Source organism: Pygocentrus nattereri, chromosome 23, assembly GCF_015220715.1.
Source record: "Pygocentrus nattereri isolate fPygNat1 chromosome 23, fPygNat1.pri, whole genome shotgun sequence".
Classification (NCBI taxonomy): Eukaryota; Metazoa; Chordata; class Actinopteri; order Characiformes; family Serrasalmidae; genus Pygocentrus; species Pygocentrus nattereri.
Window position 1 is genome coordinate 868,800 of NC_051233.1, and position 18,701 is coordinate 887,500.

Sequence of the window (18,701 nt, forward strand, 5' to 3'; positions counted from 1 at the left end):
CTGCGGCGCAGCGCCAGCACAGAGGAAGAGTTTTAATACACATTATTATTATTCATATTAGAACTAATTAGATTAGAATTCATTACATTAGAATTAATTAGATTATTTTGGATCAGACACGCTCCACTCGGGCATTATAAGCTCCTCTTTTCATGCTGGGTGTATTATTTACCCACACGTCTCGTTTCCTGGCAACAGGAACTCAAACCCGGGCCTGCAGGACCTGACATAATGGGACATGGGTGAGTTACAGATCTATTTACAGGAAAATAGTTTGTAAGGTCAGTGTTTTATCTGTCCAACGTGCTCCTCATGCGTAAAGCATTTAAAACGGCTGTATAAATCTATCAAAACTGAACTGAAATCAGTCGGTCACGGTGTCGGAGGCCTCAGCAAAGAGAACCGATTCTGCCTCTTCTCCTCGGCCAACACCTGTAAAAGAAGGTGTTTAGTCTGAATAAAGTCACTAATTCGGTTTAAAGTCCACGGAAACTCCAGCAGGAACTCATGCGTGAGAATATAAAGAGGCTACATCAGTTTTTCCACTTTATTTACTTTAATTAAACGTTTGCTGGGCTGATATGTCATATTAATGACTGTTACTCAGTAATTACCCTGCGTAAAAAACAACATAGACACCATTACGTGGGTCTGCTGGTTCCTGCTGGTTCCTGATGGCTTTTTTACCCGGTTGACCAGACGTCAGAGTGTAAAAGTGACGGTGTTTCACAATTTAAAATAGTTTGGAAGAAGAAGAAAAAATTCTAACAAGGTCAAAAAACCAATATTGATGAATGAACTGATTAATGTATTAATGTATGTTTTTGTGCAGATCGGACTGTGAGAAGCGCGAGAAATCGGCTCGGAGAATCCAGGCGTTCTGGAAATCCTACCAGGACCGAAAGCTCTTCCACCTCCTGATGAACACAGTCCGCTCAGCGGTGAGTTCAGCTCCAAAACACCTGATTACTACAAAGAACTTAGGAACTACTGTGAACAGAATACTGAATAATTCATATTCATATACTATAATTCATATATATGTGTGTAATTAATTTATGTGTGTATGTGTGTGTGAGTGTGTGTGTGTGTCTGTGTGTATGTGTTGTGTGTGTGTGTGTGTATGTGTTGTGTGTGTGTGTGTGTCTGTGTGTGTGTGTGTGTGTGTGTGTGTGTGTATGTGTGTGTGTGTTTGTGTGTGTGTGTGTGTCTGTGTGTGTGTGTGTGTGTGTGTGTCTGTGTGTATGTGTGTGTGTGTGTGTTTGTGTGTGTGTGTGTGTGTGTGTCTGTGTGTCTGTGTGTATGTGTGTGTGTGTGTGTGTGTTTGTGTGTGTGTGTGTGTGTGTGTGTGTGTGTGTGTGTCTGTGTGTATGTGTGTGTGTGTGCAGGAACAGTGTGTAAGTCCTGCAGTTCTACGTCAGGTCAGTCCTCTGGAGGCGAGCCTGCTGACTGACCGCAGCCTGCAGTGTAAGGTCAGATTCAGGTACTGACCCTCCGTCACTCGGCGGCTCTGCAGAACCTTCAGTGTTTTAAAGGGAACCGACAATAAAAACGAAAGTTCAGACAAACTTCAGAGTCTCTTCTCCCCCAAACGCGGCTGGTCAGCGGAGACGTTTCAGTTTGTTACTTTAGCTTTAGCTCGTTTTTTGCTAAGAGAATATGTTCTGTTGTTTAGGTTCTCCGGGCCTCAGTTCCCGCCTGTCATCGTGTTTAAGATCTTCTACACAGGCCGAGGGCGGCGCTACCTGTCCGGGAAAAAACTCTTCAGGCCGTCCAACCAGGTGAGTCCTTCACCTGACAGGTGGACCGGCCATATATGCTTAGAAAGATGGTTCTTTAAGGGTTCTTTAGTAAAGGCAATGGTTCTATATGCACACTTAAAGAGATGGTTTTCATGGGTTCTTTAGTAAATAGAATCAAAATAGAAAATAGAAAAAAGATGGTTCTTCAGGGGTTCTTTAGTAAACGGAATGGTTATATATACAAAATTTACAAAATGGCTCTGTGAGGGTTCTTTAGTAAAGACAGTGGTTCTGTATGAATCCTTAAAAAAGGTGGTGCTTCAAAGGGGAACGGTTATGTACAGATATTCTCTTTAGTATTCAGTATGTACTATAAATTATTCAGTATCTACTATGAATTATTCAGTACCCACTATAAATTATTCAGTACCCACTACAAATTATTCAGTATCTACTATGAATTATTCAGTACCCACTATAAATTATTCAGTATCTACTATGAATTATTCAGTACCCACTATAAATTATTCAGTATCTACTATGAATTATTCAGTACCCACTATAAATTATTCAGTATCTACTATGAATTATTCAGTACCCACTACAAATTATTCAGTATCTACTATGAATTATTCAGTACCCACTATAAATTATTCAGTATCTACTATGAATTATTCAGTACCCACTATAAATTATTCAGTACCCACTACAAATTATTCAGTATCTACTATGAATTATTCAGTACCCACTATAAATTATTCAGTATCTACTATGAATTATTATTCTATTCATATTGAACTGTATGAGTCTCTTCATTTAATGCTTGTTATCAGTCTGTGTTTGTCTGTGCTTCACGTCCTCATGACTCTGGCTCTGGCTCTGGCTCTGGTTCTGGTTCTGGTCCGGATGTGACTGCACAGGCCACTGCGGATTCCTATAAGGTGATGGGGAACAGGAGGTTTATGGAGCTGCTGATGGAGGACGAGGTTCAGTGGCATGGCCGAGAGATCTCGGACCCCATAGACATCACCTGCATGAGAGACTACGTACAGGTGAGAACACACACTGCTGACACACTCACACGTTACTGAGCTGTTCTGATGGAGAACCTCCTGCTTTAAAGGGTCCGTATACGATTTTCTTGTGTTCTTCCCCCCGAGGTCCACTTATCAACGGGCGTTCTTGTGTGTTCTTGCTCCTTTGTGTCCAAGAACGCATTTACAGAGAACAGAACCGTTCATGTACCCACTTGCGTTCTTCTCCGCCCCCAAAACCACCAGTTGGTGACTTGCTGAGAAGAACATACAGAAAGACCCCAGCATTAGAGTTTAGAGCAAGCGCTGCTCTGAATAACTCACAGTAGGTGGAAGTGAACATTACCACTTTAAAATAGGACCACCCTCAGAAAGCGTTCATTAATGCTTTGGGTTTGAAAGGTGTCATTAATGGTTATTAATTAAGTCAAAGGTTATTCATGTAGCGCTTTTTACAGCAGGTGTCGTCAAAAAGCAGCTCTACAGAAAATCCGGTTCCGAGTCCCCCTGAGCGACAGGGGTAAGGAAAAACCCCCGAAGAGCAGGACGAAGAAACCTTGAGAGGAACCTGGACTCAGAAGGGGAACCCGTCCTCCTCTGGACCACAACGGACAGCAAACAGCTTTAGTATAAAATACTAGAATCCAAAACGGTGAAAAACAGGCGGAGCCACGGTTAATTAGATACGCTACATTTCCAAAAGTACTCGGTCGTCTGGCTTCTCACGCATATGAACTTGAGTGACGTCCCATTCTTAATCCATAGGGTTTAATATGATGTCGGCCCACCCTTTGCAGCTGTAACAGCTTCAGCTCTTCTGAGAAGGCTTTCCACAAGGGTTAGGAGTGTTTATGGGAATTTCTGACCGTTCTTCCAGAAGCACATTTGTGAGGTCAGACACTGATGCTGGACGAGTGTACGTTGAGTTTATGCAGCAGCAGGAGGGTCCGTTAATGAGGGTGAGGTTTGCACAGCTTTGTACAGCGTGAATCTCCATGGTGGTCAAAACGGTGCAGATCAGCCAATGGAGGTGGAGCTCTGGTGACTCTAATCAGGTCCTAAAGACCTTAAAATGATTAATAAGCAGTTACTTATTAAACCTTTCAGTGTTTACTGAGCTGACTGTGTTTTCTTCGTCAGTCAGCATGAAACTCATCAGCTTTACCATCAGATGTCACAGCACACGTTTGCTCCTATTTATAAATGTGGCATAACTGCTTATTAATGGTTTTCAACGCGTTTATGACATAATAACCATTAACAAACTAATTTTAAACCATTAATAAACGCTTTACAAGGGTAATCTCAGTTTAAGGTGGTACCAAGTCCTCACATCTTTGCTCATTTGGTTCCAATAATGCCTGATATGAACATCTGCTCTGACAGTTTGTAGGTTGGAGGCTCCATTTAGATTAACAGTACCAGCTGTGGGAGCTTAGCCAAGTTAGCAGTGGTCATATCACAGCTCCAACCGTTATCACCAGTGAATCACAAACCCTGTACTGGAGTTAAAGTCGAGACCCCCAAGGTAAAATATTCCTCCAGTAAAGTAGAAGTTCCTCCCTTTAGACCTCCACTTGAGTAAAAGTACTAAAGTATTTCCCTTCAAATGTACTTAAGTACAAAGTAAAAGTACTAAAAGAGTAATTCTGGCTCTGATGTCCTGTTATCATTTTTATAACCAGACTGGCTTCATGAACTCATTTCAGGTGAAAGTCCTCCAGCGTCTCTCTTGGTAAACCAGTCTTTTAATAGAACGTCATTAATTAGTGACGCTGACGTCTATTAAAATGATCAGAAGCACAAAACACTGAAGGTAAACAGTTTCCATCAGGGAGAACCGAGTGGCTCTGAAATCACTTTTTACACACAAGCAAAGTTTCAGTTTCAGATTTATTTACAACTTAGTTCCAAGTTTAAGTTGAATAAAAACTGGCTTTAAACTCAGGATCACAGATGAGCTCCTTTACTATGTTGATCTGTAGGCGTCTGTTCATAAACATAAACCAGCCCAAACTCATTTACTATAAAATGAAATGGTGTTTGTAGAAATTCAGAAAAAAGCCGCGTCAGTCTCGACTGCATATGTGGACATATTTCTATATTGAGCTCTATTTACACAAAGTTAGGTTAGTTCATCATTTATGTTGAACAGACTCTCCCAAAGTTTTACTGCGCAGTATAAACGTGTTGATTTATGTTATCAGGTTATTCCTTCAGTGTTTTCTCTTTGTAATATTAGCCTCTCGGCTACTTAGTAACGTTTTAACGGCGCTGGACTGTCACTGGATGGACAGTCAGTGCACCCCCCCCCATCACTGAGGTCCATCAGTACCTTTAGTCGGGTCAGTCTGAGTGTTCAGGGGTCTATATGGAACCATTTTCTTTACAAAAAACCTCGAAGAAGCATCTAGAAGCATTTTTGAAAAGTGTTCTATATAGCACCAAAAAGGGTTCTTCTATTGTTACAAAGTCAAGCTTATTACAATAGAAGAGCCCTTTTGTTGCTGTATAGAACCATCTATGGCACATTCTCCATCAACCTGAAGAACCCTTTCATGATGCAAAGAACCCTTTAATAATGTAAAGGGTTCTTTGAGTGTCCATGGTTGTATATAGAACCGTTTTCTTTACTAAAGAACCCTGAAGAACCTTCTTTTTTAAGTGTATATACAGAACCATACTCAACACATTCTGATGCAAAGAATGTCCTTTAATCATGCTTTAATCAAGGGTTCTTTGAGTTTTCATGGTTCTATATAGAACCATGTATCTTTTTTAAGAGTGCAGTGGATTTGGATTTTTAACTGAACTGACCTTCAGTACTCCAGCCACCTGGATGAGTTACCTGCCTGCATGGGGGGGAGAGAGAATGGCTGGAGGTGCCTGAGTCTGCAGGTTCTGACCCGGGACAGAGATACAGGCCCCATGGTGGACAAACTCAAGAAGGAAGTGCTTTCAAGGCCATCTAGACCCCTCAGGTAGGACACTGACACAAGGTCATCTGTAAAAATGGACAGAAGTGAAGACTCACCTGTGGAAGCATTAAACTCTGATAAACTATCGCTTTAATTGATTGATTGATTGATTAATCTCAGACACAGAGCGACAGCCCTCTGACACACTTACGGACGGCTGTGGCATCACTGGGGTTCAAACTCACAACCTCCTAGTGCACGTGTGTCAGGATCCAGTCCTCGCGGATCGCAGCACTGCAGACTTCAGCTCACTGCCTCATTAAACACACCAGCTCATCAGCAAAGCCTTCATTAACTGAACTCAGGGCATCAGATGAGGGTAAACACTGATCTCCGCAGCACTTTGGCCCCCAGTTGCCCCCCCGGAAAGTCTCCAAATAAACGATTCATCCATTGCACCACTCGCTCGACCAAGTTCTGCTGTTTTTGTTGTTTAAAGTGTGAAAATAGTGCAATGGACAGAGAATTTAGTATTTTTGAAGAATGTGAGTTTGAAGGCCAGTATTCCACAGCTGTCCACATCTGGAAGCACAAGACAAGAAAATGCCTGGTGGGACAGTGTAATAGAATGAGTCTCAGCTGGTGAAGAAACTGAGCAATATATACACACACACACACACACACACACACATTATATATATATACTTACATATATATATATATACACACATATACACACACACTATATATATATATATATATATATATATATATATATATGTATATAGCACTACTTATGTATATAGCATAATACATATGTATGTATTATGTATATAGCATAATACATACTACATATGTATATAGCACTACTTTTAACGTAAGTCAGTGGAACCAGAATTTTTTCCATGTCATTCTGGGCCGTTTCTTTTGGTCCATTCATCTTGAAATTTATACACAAAAGGACAACGTGCATTTTCGTTTAGGTCTTATGTCACTCGTATTACTCTGAGACTGGACTGTCTCTGTATGAACCCCCATCATTCTTCCATGTTGTCCTCAGGTCCCCTGCTGCCCCTCCGTCCTCTGCAGTGTCCAGTCGGCGGTCAGCCCGGGCTCAGGGCATCTCCGCCCGCAGGAAACTCCTCTACACCCGCAGTGAGGAGCAGAGGGTGAGGACACGTTCAGCTAATCAACCTCGTCCCAACCTCTGTCTGTCTGTGTGTCTATCTGTCTGTCTGTTTATCTGTCTAATCCGTCTGTGTGTCTGTCTGTGTTTGTAGGCTTTGGGTGAAGAACAGGAAGAGAAACAGACTCATGGTGCAATCAATATAAACATCAATGAGATGAATGAGGAAGCTGATGAAGAGTTGATTAATCCTGACCCGTCGTCATTGTTGGAGCTGGATGAGGACTCTCAGTGGGAAGAAGAAGCTGAGAAACTGTGCTTCTGGACCAGTCAGCTTACACTGGACACCATTGACCAGCTGGACTACATCTGACCACTAAAACATCAGACGTTAAAGCTCTAGCTGTTATTATGAGAATTAAAGGCCAACATTTGTTTCTCTCCACTTTGTTTCAGTTTGTCATGAAATTCAAACACTGTCTGCTGGTGTTTTTCAGCAAAGCTGGACCAAAATCTTTTAAAAATATGACATTGCATAGACAACGATGCTTTTTCAGGCCGAGAACAGGTTCATACTTTTTAGGACTTGCCGATCCCGAATCTTGTTCTTGGGTGACTCTCACTATATCTTTGAACAGACCATCGTGTTCAGACAAAGCTACGATTTATAAACTCACACTGTATGAAACGCTCCATCTGACTGAACTGCTATGGGAAACGCAGCTTCTACAGACGCTCTGTCTACAGATCGTTATCAATAAAGCTGATTCACTCAGAATAACCGAGTACTGAGCAAACATGCTGAGACACTGAGCAGCGCTGCTAACACTGAGCACTGAAGATAAAAGCAGGCGCTGATGTTTATAGTAAGATAGTTTGGTCTCTCTACAGCCTGATTTACCCAGACAGTGTAATAAATCACCATAATAATGTTTATACCTTGCTATTCTCTTCACTGCATATACATCACAGAGTATCAGCTGCTCTCAGAATGTTGGTTTCGGTAATTTTTTTTTTTTGAGTGAATAAATTGTAAAACAGTAAAGGCCCAACACCAGTATAAGTATCAATGCGTTCCTAAGTGTAACCATGGAAATGAGTGTAGTGTAACCATGGAAATGGGTGTAGTGTAACCATGGCAAAGGGAGTGGCATAACCATGGAAATGGGGGTAGTGTAACCATGGAACAGGGCGTGATGTAACCACGGAAATGGGGGTAGAGCAACCATGGAAAAGGGCGTGGCGTAACCATGGAAATGGGTTTAGTGTAACCATGGCAAAGGGAGTGGCATAACCATGGAAATGGGAGCAGTGTAACCATGGAAATGGGGGTAGTGTACCAATGGAACAGGGCGTGGTGTAACCACAGAAATGGGGGTAGAGCAACCATGGAACAGGGCGTGGTGTAACCACGGAAATGGGGGTAGAGCAACCATGGAAAAGGGCGTGGCGTAACCATGGAAATGGGTTTAGTGTAACCATGGAAATAGGTGTAGTGTAATGATAGAAAGGGGTGTAGTGTAACCATGGACATGGGAATTAGTGTAACCATAGAAACGGGTGTGGTGTAGCCATGGAAATGGGTGTAGTGTAACCAGGGAAACAAGTGTAGCGTAACCATGGCAGCGGGTGGTGGTGTAGCCGTCACACTCTGATGGGTTTTTAACTGGCAGCATCATCTGTCGCCAGTTCCCTGCACTTGCCCCGTGTGTCGTGGGTAACGCGGCCATGCGGAGCGGCTTTAAACTGAAACTGGGCGAATTTGCTCCCGAATCCCTGCTGGGACTTTTAATTCGTTCCTCCCTCTCATTTATTTTCACTGTCTTCGTTTCAGCTGCTAGCGGCTCCGCTCCCGGCTGCCTGTCTCTGTTTCACAGCATCAGCGGCTCCATTGTTGTTGTTCTCTCTCTCGTGGCCTTGTGTCCGTGCTCTGTCTCGCGCGCCGACTCCTTCCGTGTTTTCCTGCTCCTCTCGCGCTGTGACGTGGTGCGCTGACGGCGGGCGCTCGCGCTGGCTGAGCTGCAGGCTTCTCTCTCTCTCTGTCTCTCCCCCTCCCTCTCTCTGTCTCTCTCTCTCTCTCTCTGTCTCTCCCTTTCTCTCCTTCTGCAGCCTCGCGCTCCTCCTCCTCCTCCTCCCTGCGCGCGCTAACACAGCGCAGAGCCCGAGCGGCCTGCGGCTCGAGACGGAGGCCGCGCGCACCCACGCCGAAACACGGGGTAAGGAAACGGGCGCGAGGCGCCTCGCTTTGGGCTCGCGCGTGCGTCGGTGGTTTTTCTGGCTCGATTACGCGCGCGGAGAGCAGGCGCGAGGCCTAAACGGGGCCCAGGCCTCGAGAAGGCCGCGCGCGAGGCCTGGGAAAAAGCGGGGGAGGGGTGTGCATGAGAGAGAGAGAGAGAGAGTGAGAGAGTGAGAGAGTGGGGGAGTTAATAGAAAAAACCCACTGTGTTTTGGGACGCGCGCGCTGGCCTGTATTGCAGTAATAGCTGCGTGCATTTGTGTGTAGATGGATGCATGCAGGAGCGCGTGCATGCATATGTGTTGTGAGCGTGCGTGCACGCGCGCTTTCGCTATTGTGCACCCCCACCCGCCGCCTTCTCCTCCTCCTCGACCACCTCCTCCACCCCCCTTTTCAAAATGGCGCTCGCGGGAAGCTTTTTGTTTTTTTGTGAGTGAGCGAGAGGCGCCATGTTCCGCGCTCGCGCAGCAAAGCTGTAACGTGCACGCTCAGTTGAGCTCGTGCGACGTGCACCCGCCGTTCAGTTGTCCGTGCAGTGAGTTCTGCTGCACTGGGCCCTCCCGGCTGGTCCAGTGGTGCAGGTGCAGCCCCCCTGACGGGGGTGGCCGAGCGAGGCAGCGTATCAGGAAAGGCTCCCTAAAAGAGGAACCAAGGTTCTAAAGAGGAACCCGCGCTCCAGCTGGGGTGCAGCGCATGCAGCGTGGCCGGCGCTTTGCTGCAGTGGTGCATTAGGAAGCATCGCTGTAATGCAGCACATCTCCGGCAGTCCTGGAGACCTCACTGTGCACTCCTGACCCTCTTAAAAAAGATGGTTCTTCAAGGGTTCTTTAGTAAAGAAAGTGGTTCTATTCGGAACCACGAACACAAAGAACCCTTTGCATGATTAAAGGGTTCTGTGCATCAGGTTGATGGAGAGCGTGTTGAGTATGGTTCTGTATATACACTTAAAAAAAGAAGGTTCTTCAAGGGTTCTTTAGTAAAGAAAATGGTTCTATATACAACCATGGATGCTCAAAGAACCTTTTGCATGATTAAAGGGTTCTTTGCATCAGGTTGATGGAGAATGTGTTGAATATGGTTCTATGTAAGTATCTATGTTCTAAGTTCTTTGCATCGTGACAGGGTATTGCTGCTGTTACAACGTCAAGCTTGTAAAAATTGGAGGACCCTTTTGGGTGCTATACAGAACCCTTTACGAAAAGGTTCTATATAGAACCATCTACAGCCCCCTCTCCATCAGTATGAAGAACACTTCCATGACACAAATAAGCCTTTAATTGTGCAAGGGGTTCTGTGAGTGTTCATGGTTCCACGTGGAACCATTTCCTTTGCTAAAGAACCCTTAAAAAGATGGTTGTTCAAAAGTGTACACTCTTAAAAATGGTTCTTCTGTTGATCTATTTAGAGCAATGAGTTCTATTCACACATTTGGTTTTTCAGATTGATGGAGAACGTGTAAATGGTTCTATATAGCACCAAAAGGGATTCTGCTACTTCTGCACACTTGATATTGTAATATAGCAGAACCCATTTTGGTGCTATTTAGAACCATATAGAAGACATTCTCTGTTAATCTGAAGTAGGGGTGGGCGATATGGATCTAACACAATATCACGATATTTCAGGGTATTTTTGCGTTAACGATTTTTTTGGCGATATGACAAAACACTGAATAACATTTTATTAATTTTAAAAACACGCTATCGCAACAAAATAAATGTTAAAGTTTTATTTAATATAAATATTTCAAATATTCAGTAGACACAAAAAAAACTGATTCCGATTGAGATATTAGTGGGATTATTAACAGGTTATTAGGATGCATGTAAGCGTGGCTACCGGCTGTTGAGCCCTCTTCGCGGTATTAGCCACGTTTAATGGAGTATGGAATAGAAAACGTCCATGTAAACACCTCAGTCGGAATAGTCCAGTCCGATTGAGGCCATTCGGAATACAATTTCTGTCCGATTGATCGAGGTGCCTAATAATCCTGTAAATAACCTGTTAAATAGAAGAATAATATCCGTGTAAACTCCTGTATCCGATTACATTCCCTATCGGAAAGTTTCAGTCCGTTCTGCATGTGCGTCGCGTCACAGTGAGAGTTTATACCGTTCAACACGGCGGAGCAGAAACTGGTCTGCAGAGGAGACGAAGTTCATGCTCTGATCTTTAAAAGACGGCGGCGGGACGGACGTCCAGCTTATGCGTCTCAGAGCACGACGTCTTCCTCTCGACATCAGTTTAAAGCCATTAATAGCCAGTAGTGAGCAGGTAAACGAAGATTTTCATCAGACTGTTGAGTAGAGTGAGAATAAACCCCTCAGTCTGAATCCGTAATCCGATTGTGTTCAGTCGGATTGGCAGAAGTCTTTCCGTGTAAAACAGCCGTTTTTGGTTTTCCTCATACTCCACCGAGCGCTTCTGCTGGAGGTGGTGAAACAGATCAGCTGTGTTTCCCCCTTTTGTTGTTACAGGCTTCTTGCATATCACTGTGATCTGTTGTACATCCGAGATTTTATAACCAAACCACCTCCACTCTACACCTCCATCCTGTCTGGGAGAAACTCCACCGCAGAGCTGCTTTGCACCAAACTTCTTTCTGTTCCAGAACGACTCGCGCAAAGAACGTACGCCATGCGCATGACGTCATTACGTCAAGGAGTCAAAATATCCCTGTTATCACGATATGGATTTTTTTATCGTTTAGAAAGTTCTGTCGATATCATCACGAATGATACAATATGATACACCCCTAATCTGAAGAACCAGCTCACCATGCAGAGAATGAAGCAAGTGTGACATGGTTCAATAAAGAACTTTTGGCCTTAAATAGAACCACTGCCTTTTCTAAAGAACCGTCGTTATTAAGAGTCAAAATGAGACTTTCCACTTTAAAGACTGGGAAAACCCCCTTCTGATGATGCGTCTTGAAGGTGGGAGGGGTTTCTGAAAGAGCTTTTGAAGTGGGAGGGGCACAGCGTGAAATGCTGATGGCTTGATTTCAGGTGACAGCTGTCCGTCAGGATTTCTCTGCTGTGATCGTGAGTCCAGTCAGACAGAGGAACGGAACACAGAACAACACAGCAGATGAATAATTAAACAGAAGTAAACAAATAGAATTAAATACAGCAAATTACCTTAAACGGTAACCGGAGGCCGAACCGCCCCGTGTTGAGGTGAATCGGTGTGCTAGATAAGGGACGTCACGCGGTGTGCAGGGAAGGGCGGCAGCGCAGTGTTACGAGGACTAGGAGTATTACTCCTCATTTTACTGTCTCTGTCAGAGGTTCATGAGGTAGGGAGCTCCGTAACTTAGCTGAAGTGTCAGTGAGGGAGCTTAACATGACGTAGTGATGAAATCAGTGCATTTAAACTTGGACGACTGTAGATCATAACAAAGACATTAACATAGGACTCTGGAAACAAAGGACCCTGGGGTTTTTAGGGATTTTAGGTTTTCAAAGTTACAAATATGGAACGCAAGGCCTAGGGGGCATGAGACTGTTCTAGACATTTTAATGAGCAAATAAAGAGCTGGGAAAGTAGGGCTTTAGGAACATAGGGCCCTGAGAACGTAGGGCTTTAGGAACATAGGGACCTCGGAATGTAGGGCTTTAGGAACATAGGGCCCTGGGAATGTAGGGCTTTAGGAACATAGGGACCTGGGAACGTAGAGCTTTAGGAACATAGGGACCTGGGAATGTAGGGCTTTAGGAACATAGGGACCTGGGAATGTAGGGCTTTAGGAACATAGGGACCTGAGAACGTAGGGCTTTAGGAACATAGGGACCTGGGAATGTAGGGCTTTAGGAACATAGGGCCCTGAGAACGTAGGGCTTTAGGAACATAGTGACCTGGGAACGTAGAGCTTTAGGAACATAGGGACCTGGGAATGTAGGGCTTTAGGAACATAGGGCCCTGGGAATGTAGGGCTTTAGGAACATAGGGACCTGGGAACGTAGGGAGTCTCTCCTAACAGTCACTAACAGATTGTTGAGTATGTTTGTTACAAAATTGTTTCCTTTATTTGGTCCAATTTACCTTTATTTAACTATTTATTAACATTAATGAACTCCTACCAAGCGTTAAACAGGCTTTTAGGCAGGACAGCACTAAACCTGAAGGTTCGTTGTCTTAATAATAAGCGTTATTATTGTTTGGTTCATATTCTGCTTCTTATTCTTTTCGGCTTCTCAGTCACAATTTTTTTCTGCCAAAATCTTCTTAAAATTATTATGAAAATTAAAAAGCTCTATAATGTTCCTATGATCCACACAGTTGCTCTGACAGACTGTAATACACTACAGGAAGCGTAGGGGGCGATACGGCTTCTACTGTTTCATTTAAAAAGCTCTATAATGTTCATATGATCCACACAGTCGCTCTGACAGACTGTAATACACTACAGGAAGCGCAGGGGGCGATACGGCTTCTACTGTTTCATTTAAAAAGCTCTATAATGTTCATATGATCCACACAGTCGCTCTGACAGACTGTAATACACTACAGGAAGCGTAGGGGGCGATACGGCTTCTACTGTTTCATTTAAAAAGCTCTATAATGTTCATATGATCCACACAGTCGCTCTGACAGACTGTAATACACTACAGGAAGCGTAGGGGGCGATACGGCTTCTACTGTTTCATTTAAAAAGCTCTATAATGTTCATATGATCCACACAGTCGCTCTGACAGACTGTAATACACTACAGGAAGCGTAGGGGGCGATACGGCTTCTACTGTTTCATTTAAAAAGCTCTATAATGTTCATATGATCCACACAGTCGCTCTGACAGACTGTAATACACTACAGGAAGCGTAGGGGGCGATACGGCTTCTACTGTTTCATTTAAAAAGCTCTATAATGTTCATATGATCCACACAGTCGCTCTGACAGACTGTAATACACTACAGGAAGCGTAGGGGGCGATACGGCTTCTACTGTTTCATTTAAAAAGCTCTATAATGTTCAGATGATCCACACAGTCGCTCTGACAGACTGTAATACACTACAGGAAGCGTAGGGGGCGATACGGCTTCTACTGTTTCATTTAAAAAGCTCTATAATGTTCATATGATCCACACAGTCACTCTGACAGACTGTAATACACTACAGGAAGCGTAGGGGGCGATACGGCTTCTACTGTTTCATTTAAAAAGCTCTATAATGTTCATATGATCCACACAGTCGCTCTGACAGACTGTAATACACTACAGGAAGCGTAGGGGGCGATACGGCTTCTACTGTTTCATTTAAAAAGCTCTATAATGTTCATATGATCCACACAGTCGCTCTGACAGACTGTAATACACTACAGGAAGCGTAGGGGGCGATACGGCTTCTACTGTTTCATTTAAAAAGCTCTATAATGTTCATATGATCCACACAGTCGCTCTGACAGACTGTAATACACTACAGGAAGCGTAGGGGGCGATACGGCTTCTACTGTTTCATTTAAAAAGCTCTATAATGTTCATATGATCCACACAGTCGCTCTGACAGACTGTAATACACTACAGGAAGCGTAGGGGGCGATACGGTTTCTACTGTTTCATTTAAAAAGCTCTATAATGTTCATATGATCCACACAGTCGCTCTGACAGACTGTAATACACTACAGGAAGCGTAGGGGGCGATACGGTTTCTACTGTTTCATTTAAAAAGCTCTATAATGTTCATATGATCCACACAGTCGCTCTGACAGACTGTAATACACTACAGGAAGCGTAGGGGGCGATACGGCTTCTACTGTTTCATTTAAAAAGCTCTATTATGATTTTCTGTTCTACAGTCAGAATTTTGACTGATGTGAACTCCAGACAGAGGGAGGAACCGAAGAAGGCAGAACAGAGAGATTAGTTAGTTGAATAAAAGTAGATTTATAGAAAAAATCATTGGTTGTAGTCCTGAGTGGTGGGTTAATGTGCGCCCATTAGCTTCTATCTTTATCTGTGTCTAAAACTTAAGGCAGCTGTCTCATGAGTCAGTGCCTTAGAAGACAGCGTTGTCCACTGTGTCGTTGTTGGTGTTTTCTGTAGTGTCGACACAAAGGATTATGGGATATATTATGGAGGAACTTTAGCGGGTAGCGTTTGTCCATCACTGCTGTGTGAGTGGGCAACATTTATCTGGCTTTGCCAAGTCTGTTTTGATTGGCTGTCTGTGTGTGGAGCAACTCTTTGATTGGTTGGTTTTGTTGGTCTAGGTTTTAGGGAGGCCAATGAAGAGTAAGGACGATGGATGAAGATGTGGCGAGACTGGCACTCCGTTCCCAAGAGCCGAAGATCATCCTCCATGGGTCAGGTACGGTACGCTCTCCAGGGTCAGTCGGCGGGTCAGCAGTTTTATTATATTCATTTTTTCATAGCAGGTTTTTATATATATGACTGGCGACCTGTCCAGGGTGTATCCTGCCTTCCGCCCGATGACCGCTGGGATAGGCTCCAGCACCCCCCGCGACCCTGACGGAGAAGCGGCTTAGAAAATGGATGGATGGATGTGTGTGTGTGTGTGTTATATAAATATACACACATTAGGGCTCTACATCACTCTGCAGTTATCACTACCCTGTGGAAAGCCTTCAAAATGTTCTTCCTTTCTTCCTTTTTCTTTGCTTTGTTTTTTCATCCGTAGGTGTTTAATTGTCTTTTTTCACATTTTTGTCTCTAATTCTTGTTGCTGATTCTTTTTCTTCTTTCTTTATTTTGTGTTTCTGTCATTTGTGTTACTCCTTTTTGTCTTTCCTCTGTGTGTATATTTCCTATTGTGGACCCTATTCTTCCTCTGTGTTCTGATTTCTGTCTCCGGTGGTCTGCGTGTCAGATGATGGGGGGCTGTGTGGAGAGGAGTACGTGGTGGAGCTGCAGGAGACGGTATTGGTATCTGAGGGAGACGGTGATGGAGATGGAGACGGAGACGTGGAGGCCGACGCTGTGAGAGGGTTCTCCTCGGATGAACTCGTTATCCAGGATGCCGTGGAGGACGTGGTCGCCGATGACGACGAGGGTGTTGCCGTGGAGACGTGCGTGATGTCTCTGGAGGGCGAGGAGGAGGAAGAGGAGGGCGTTGCCATGGCGGAGATGACCGAGGACATGCTGGTGGAGGAGAGAGAGAACGACTCGGACACCTGCGGAGATTACCTGATGATTTCCTGTAAGACTCATTCATTCATTCACTCACTCATTCACACATTCTTCTTCACACACCCCCAATCCTGCAGAGAGTACCTGATGATTTCCTACAGTAATTTCCTATATTCATTCATCACTCACTCAATCACTCATTTCCTCACTCATTCATTCATACTCACATACACTTCCATCCTGTGGCGATTAACTAGTGAAGTGCTGCAGGACTCATTCACTCATTCTTACTCCCACACCCCTCCAACCTGCAGAGATTACTCACTCATTCAGTACTTCATTCATTCATTCATTTATTCATTCATTCACTTACTGTAGCTTACTCTCTTACATCCCCGTTTTCTGGAGATTATCTGATGATGCTCTGTAAAAGATATTCAGTCATTCATTCATTTATGCATACATTCATTCATTCACGCATTCTTAAATTATTAGGTACCCGGTCAGTTCAATCATTAATTTATTTATACATCCATTCATTCACTCAGTCTTAATTAATCAATTCATTCATTCATTCATTCATTCACGTATTCTTAATTAGTTAATTACTCAATCCATCCATCCATTCATTCATTCGTTCTTTGGCTGATTCTTATTTATTTGTCTTCATTCTTTCATTTATTCATCCATGCAGTCACACATTTTATTTAATTCATTCATTCACTCATTCACTAATTCCTACTCACTGGTCGCTCCATCCTGAGGAGATTACGTAATGACTGACTACAAAGTTCATTCATTCATTCATGTGCCCAGCATCTGGATTCCTAGACCGAGATTAAGCCTAAGCCCAAACCACAGGAGGTTTTTAATGGTGAAAATCGTTGATATTAAGGTTTAGTTCAAACCCCTGAACTATGAGGTTGTTAAGGAGCTGAAATATGAGTTTTGGGACGTCAGCACTGCTGCCCACGGAAACTGACCCCACCAAAAGGCCCGGTTTGAGTTTGAGTAGCTGGAGTTGGAATATAACAGTGATGTCTAACTAGCATCTTGCCTGTAGCATTAATCAGATTTTGACTTTTTAACGACCTCCTAATTCAGAGGATCCAGTCAGATTCAGAAGAGAAGTGTACACAGAACAAAACAGCAGAGACGATATAAAGGAGGAGATGGTCACTGGATGGAAACTGCCGTCTGTTTATGAGGAAAGCCCCACCCTGCAATAAAAAGAGCCTGTCAGCTTGCTGTTTTAGCCGCAAGCAGAAAAAGCCCCCTGGTAGTGGAGATAGCTAGAAGAAGCTGAAGAATCATACTTATTTTAACCAAATGGTGCAAATTAGTTTTGCTGTATTTGTCAGATTTTATTAGTGAGTTCAAATGTGCTTTTGAAACGTTATCATGGCTTTTATTTTTGTTTTTAAAAGTCTCCCCACATTTAAAGAGTGAGCAGTCTGGTCTTGTGTGACTGGAAATAACTGCCCGGAGGTGTGACCAAGATGGGCGTCAGGTGGACACACTGTGCGGGTACCTGTCCCGCATCAGTGTCGCCCACAAAACACTCATAACGCTCGGGCTTAAATGTGACTCAGTGTCTCTCGCTCTCTGTCTCCCCCCAGTGGACGAGGCGGGGAAGATGGTTTCTGCTGACGGAGAGGAAGTGACGGTGGAAGGAGCGTTAGGTGATCAGGAAGTGGAGAAAGACGAGGACGGACAGGAGGTCATTAAAGTTTACATCTTCAAAGCCGACTCTGGGGAGGACGACCTCGGTGAGCCTGTGTCTGTTTTATTGCTTTGGCTGAATGCGAGGTTGAGGGGAGTACGAGGTTTGGGGGGTGCAAGGGTTATTTTACTGGGCTGTGATTTTGGCGGAGTGTGAGTGTTATTTTACTGGGCTGAGTGTGAGGTTGGTGGGAGTGCGAGGTTGGCTGAGTGTGAGTGTTATTTCACTGGGCTGAGTGTGAGGTTGGCTGAGTGTGAGTGTTATTTTACTGGGCTGAGTGTGAGGTTGGTGGGAGTGCGAGGTTGGCTGAGTGTGAGTGTTATTTTACTGGGCTGAGTGCGAGGATGGCGGAGTGTGAGTGTTATTTCACTGGGCTGAGTGCGAGGATGGCGAGAGTGCGAGGTTGGCGAAGTGTGAGTGTTATTTTACTGGGCTGAGTGTGAGGTTGGTGGGAGTGCGAGGTTGGCTGAGTGTGAGTGTTATTTCACTGGGCTGAGTGTGAGGTTGGCGGGAGTGCGAGGTTGGCTGAGTGTGAGTGTTATTTCACTGGGCTGAGTGTGAGGTTGGCGAGAGTGCGAGGTTGGCGGAGTGTGAGTGTTATTTCACTGGGCTGAGTGTGAGGTTGGCTGAGTGTGAGTGTTATTTCACTGGGCTGTGATTTTGGCTGAGTGTGAGTGTTATTTTACTGGGCTCAGTGTGAGGTTGGCTGAGTGCGAGGTTGGCTGAGTGTGAGTGTTATTTTACTGGGCTCAGTGTGAGGTTGGCTGAGTGCGAGGTTGGCTGAGTGTGAGTGTTATTTTACTGTGCTCAGTGTGAGGTTGGCTGAGTGTGAGGTTG

At 44.2% G+C, this 18,701-nt stretch overlaps 2 protein-coding genes across 4 annotated transcripts in view; both read left to right on the top strand.

Moving 5' to 3' along the window:
• Nucleotides 1–183: 183 nt before the first annotated feature.
• On the top strand, nucleotides 184–7,598 carry c23hxorf58 (chromosome 23 CXorf58 homolog). Of its 2 annotated transcripts, XM_017685068.2 has the most exons (8): nucleotides 184–242; nucleotides 833–941; nucleotides 1,389–1,483; nucleotides 1,676–1,781; nucleotides 2,663–2,794; nucleotides 5,600–5,757; nucleotides 6,755–6,863; nucleotides 6,975–7,598. In XM_017685068.2, the coding sequence occupies exons 1-8, from the start codon at nucleotides 232–234 to the stop codon at nucleotides 7,191–7,193; spliced, it is 939 nt and encodes a 312-aa protein (XP_017540557.1). In that variant the 5' UTR covers nucleotides 184–231; the 3' UTR covers nucleotides 7,194–7,598. The 2 variants fall into 2 exon arrangements, with proteins under 2 accessions (XP_017540557.1, XP_017540558.1); XM_017685069.2 differs by lacking the exon at nucleotides 2,663–2,794.
• Nucleotides 7,599–8,181: 583 nt separating this feature from the next.
• Nucleotides 8,182–18,701, top strand: part of LOC108412849 (zinc finger Y-chromosomal protein 1) — an 18,959-nt gene continuing 8,439 nt past the window's right edge. Inside the window, exons 1-4 of one of the 2 annotated variants that reach the window (XM_017685075.2) lie at nucleotides 8,182–9,036; nucleotides 15,265–15,362; nucleotides 15,882–16,211; nucleotides 17,761–17,910. In XM_017685075.2, coding sequence (XP_017540564.1) covers nucleotides 15,296–15,362; nucleotides 15,882–16,211; nucleotides 17,761–17,910 — 547 coding nt within the window. In that variant the 5' untranslated portion in view covers nucleotides 8,182–9,036; nucleotides 15,265–15,295. Of the gene's footprint in view, nucleotides 9,037–14,835; nucleotides 15,169–15,264; nucleotides 15,363–15,881; nucleotides 16,212–17,760; nucleotides 17,911–18,701 lie in introns of those variants that run through there. The other variant, XM_017685076.2, reaches the window with a different exon arrangement.

Excerpts from the sequence above, each read along its gene's own strand:
- c23hxorf58 (XM_017685068.2), top strand. Across the intron at positions 942-1,388 it reads TGAACACAGTCCGCTCAGCG|GAACAGTGTGTAAGTCCTGC; the intron begins GTGAGTTCAGCT and ends GTGTGTGTGCAG. Across the intron at positions 1,484-1,675 it reads CAGTGTAAGGTCAGATTCAG|GTTCTCCGGGCCTCAGTTCC; the intron begins GTACTGACCCTC and ends TCTGTTGTTTAG.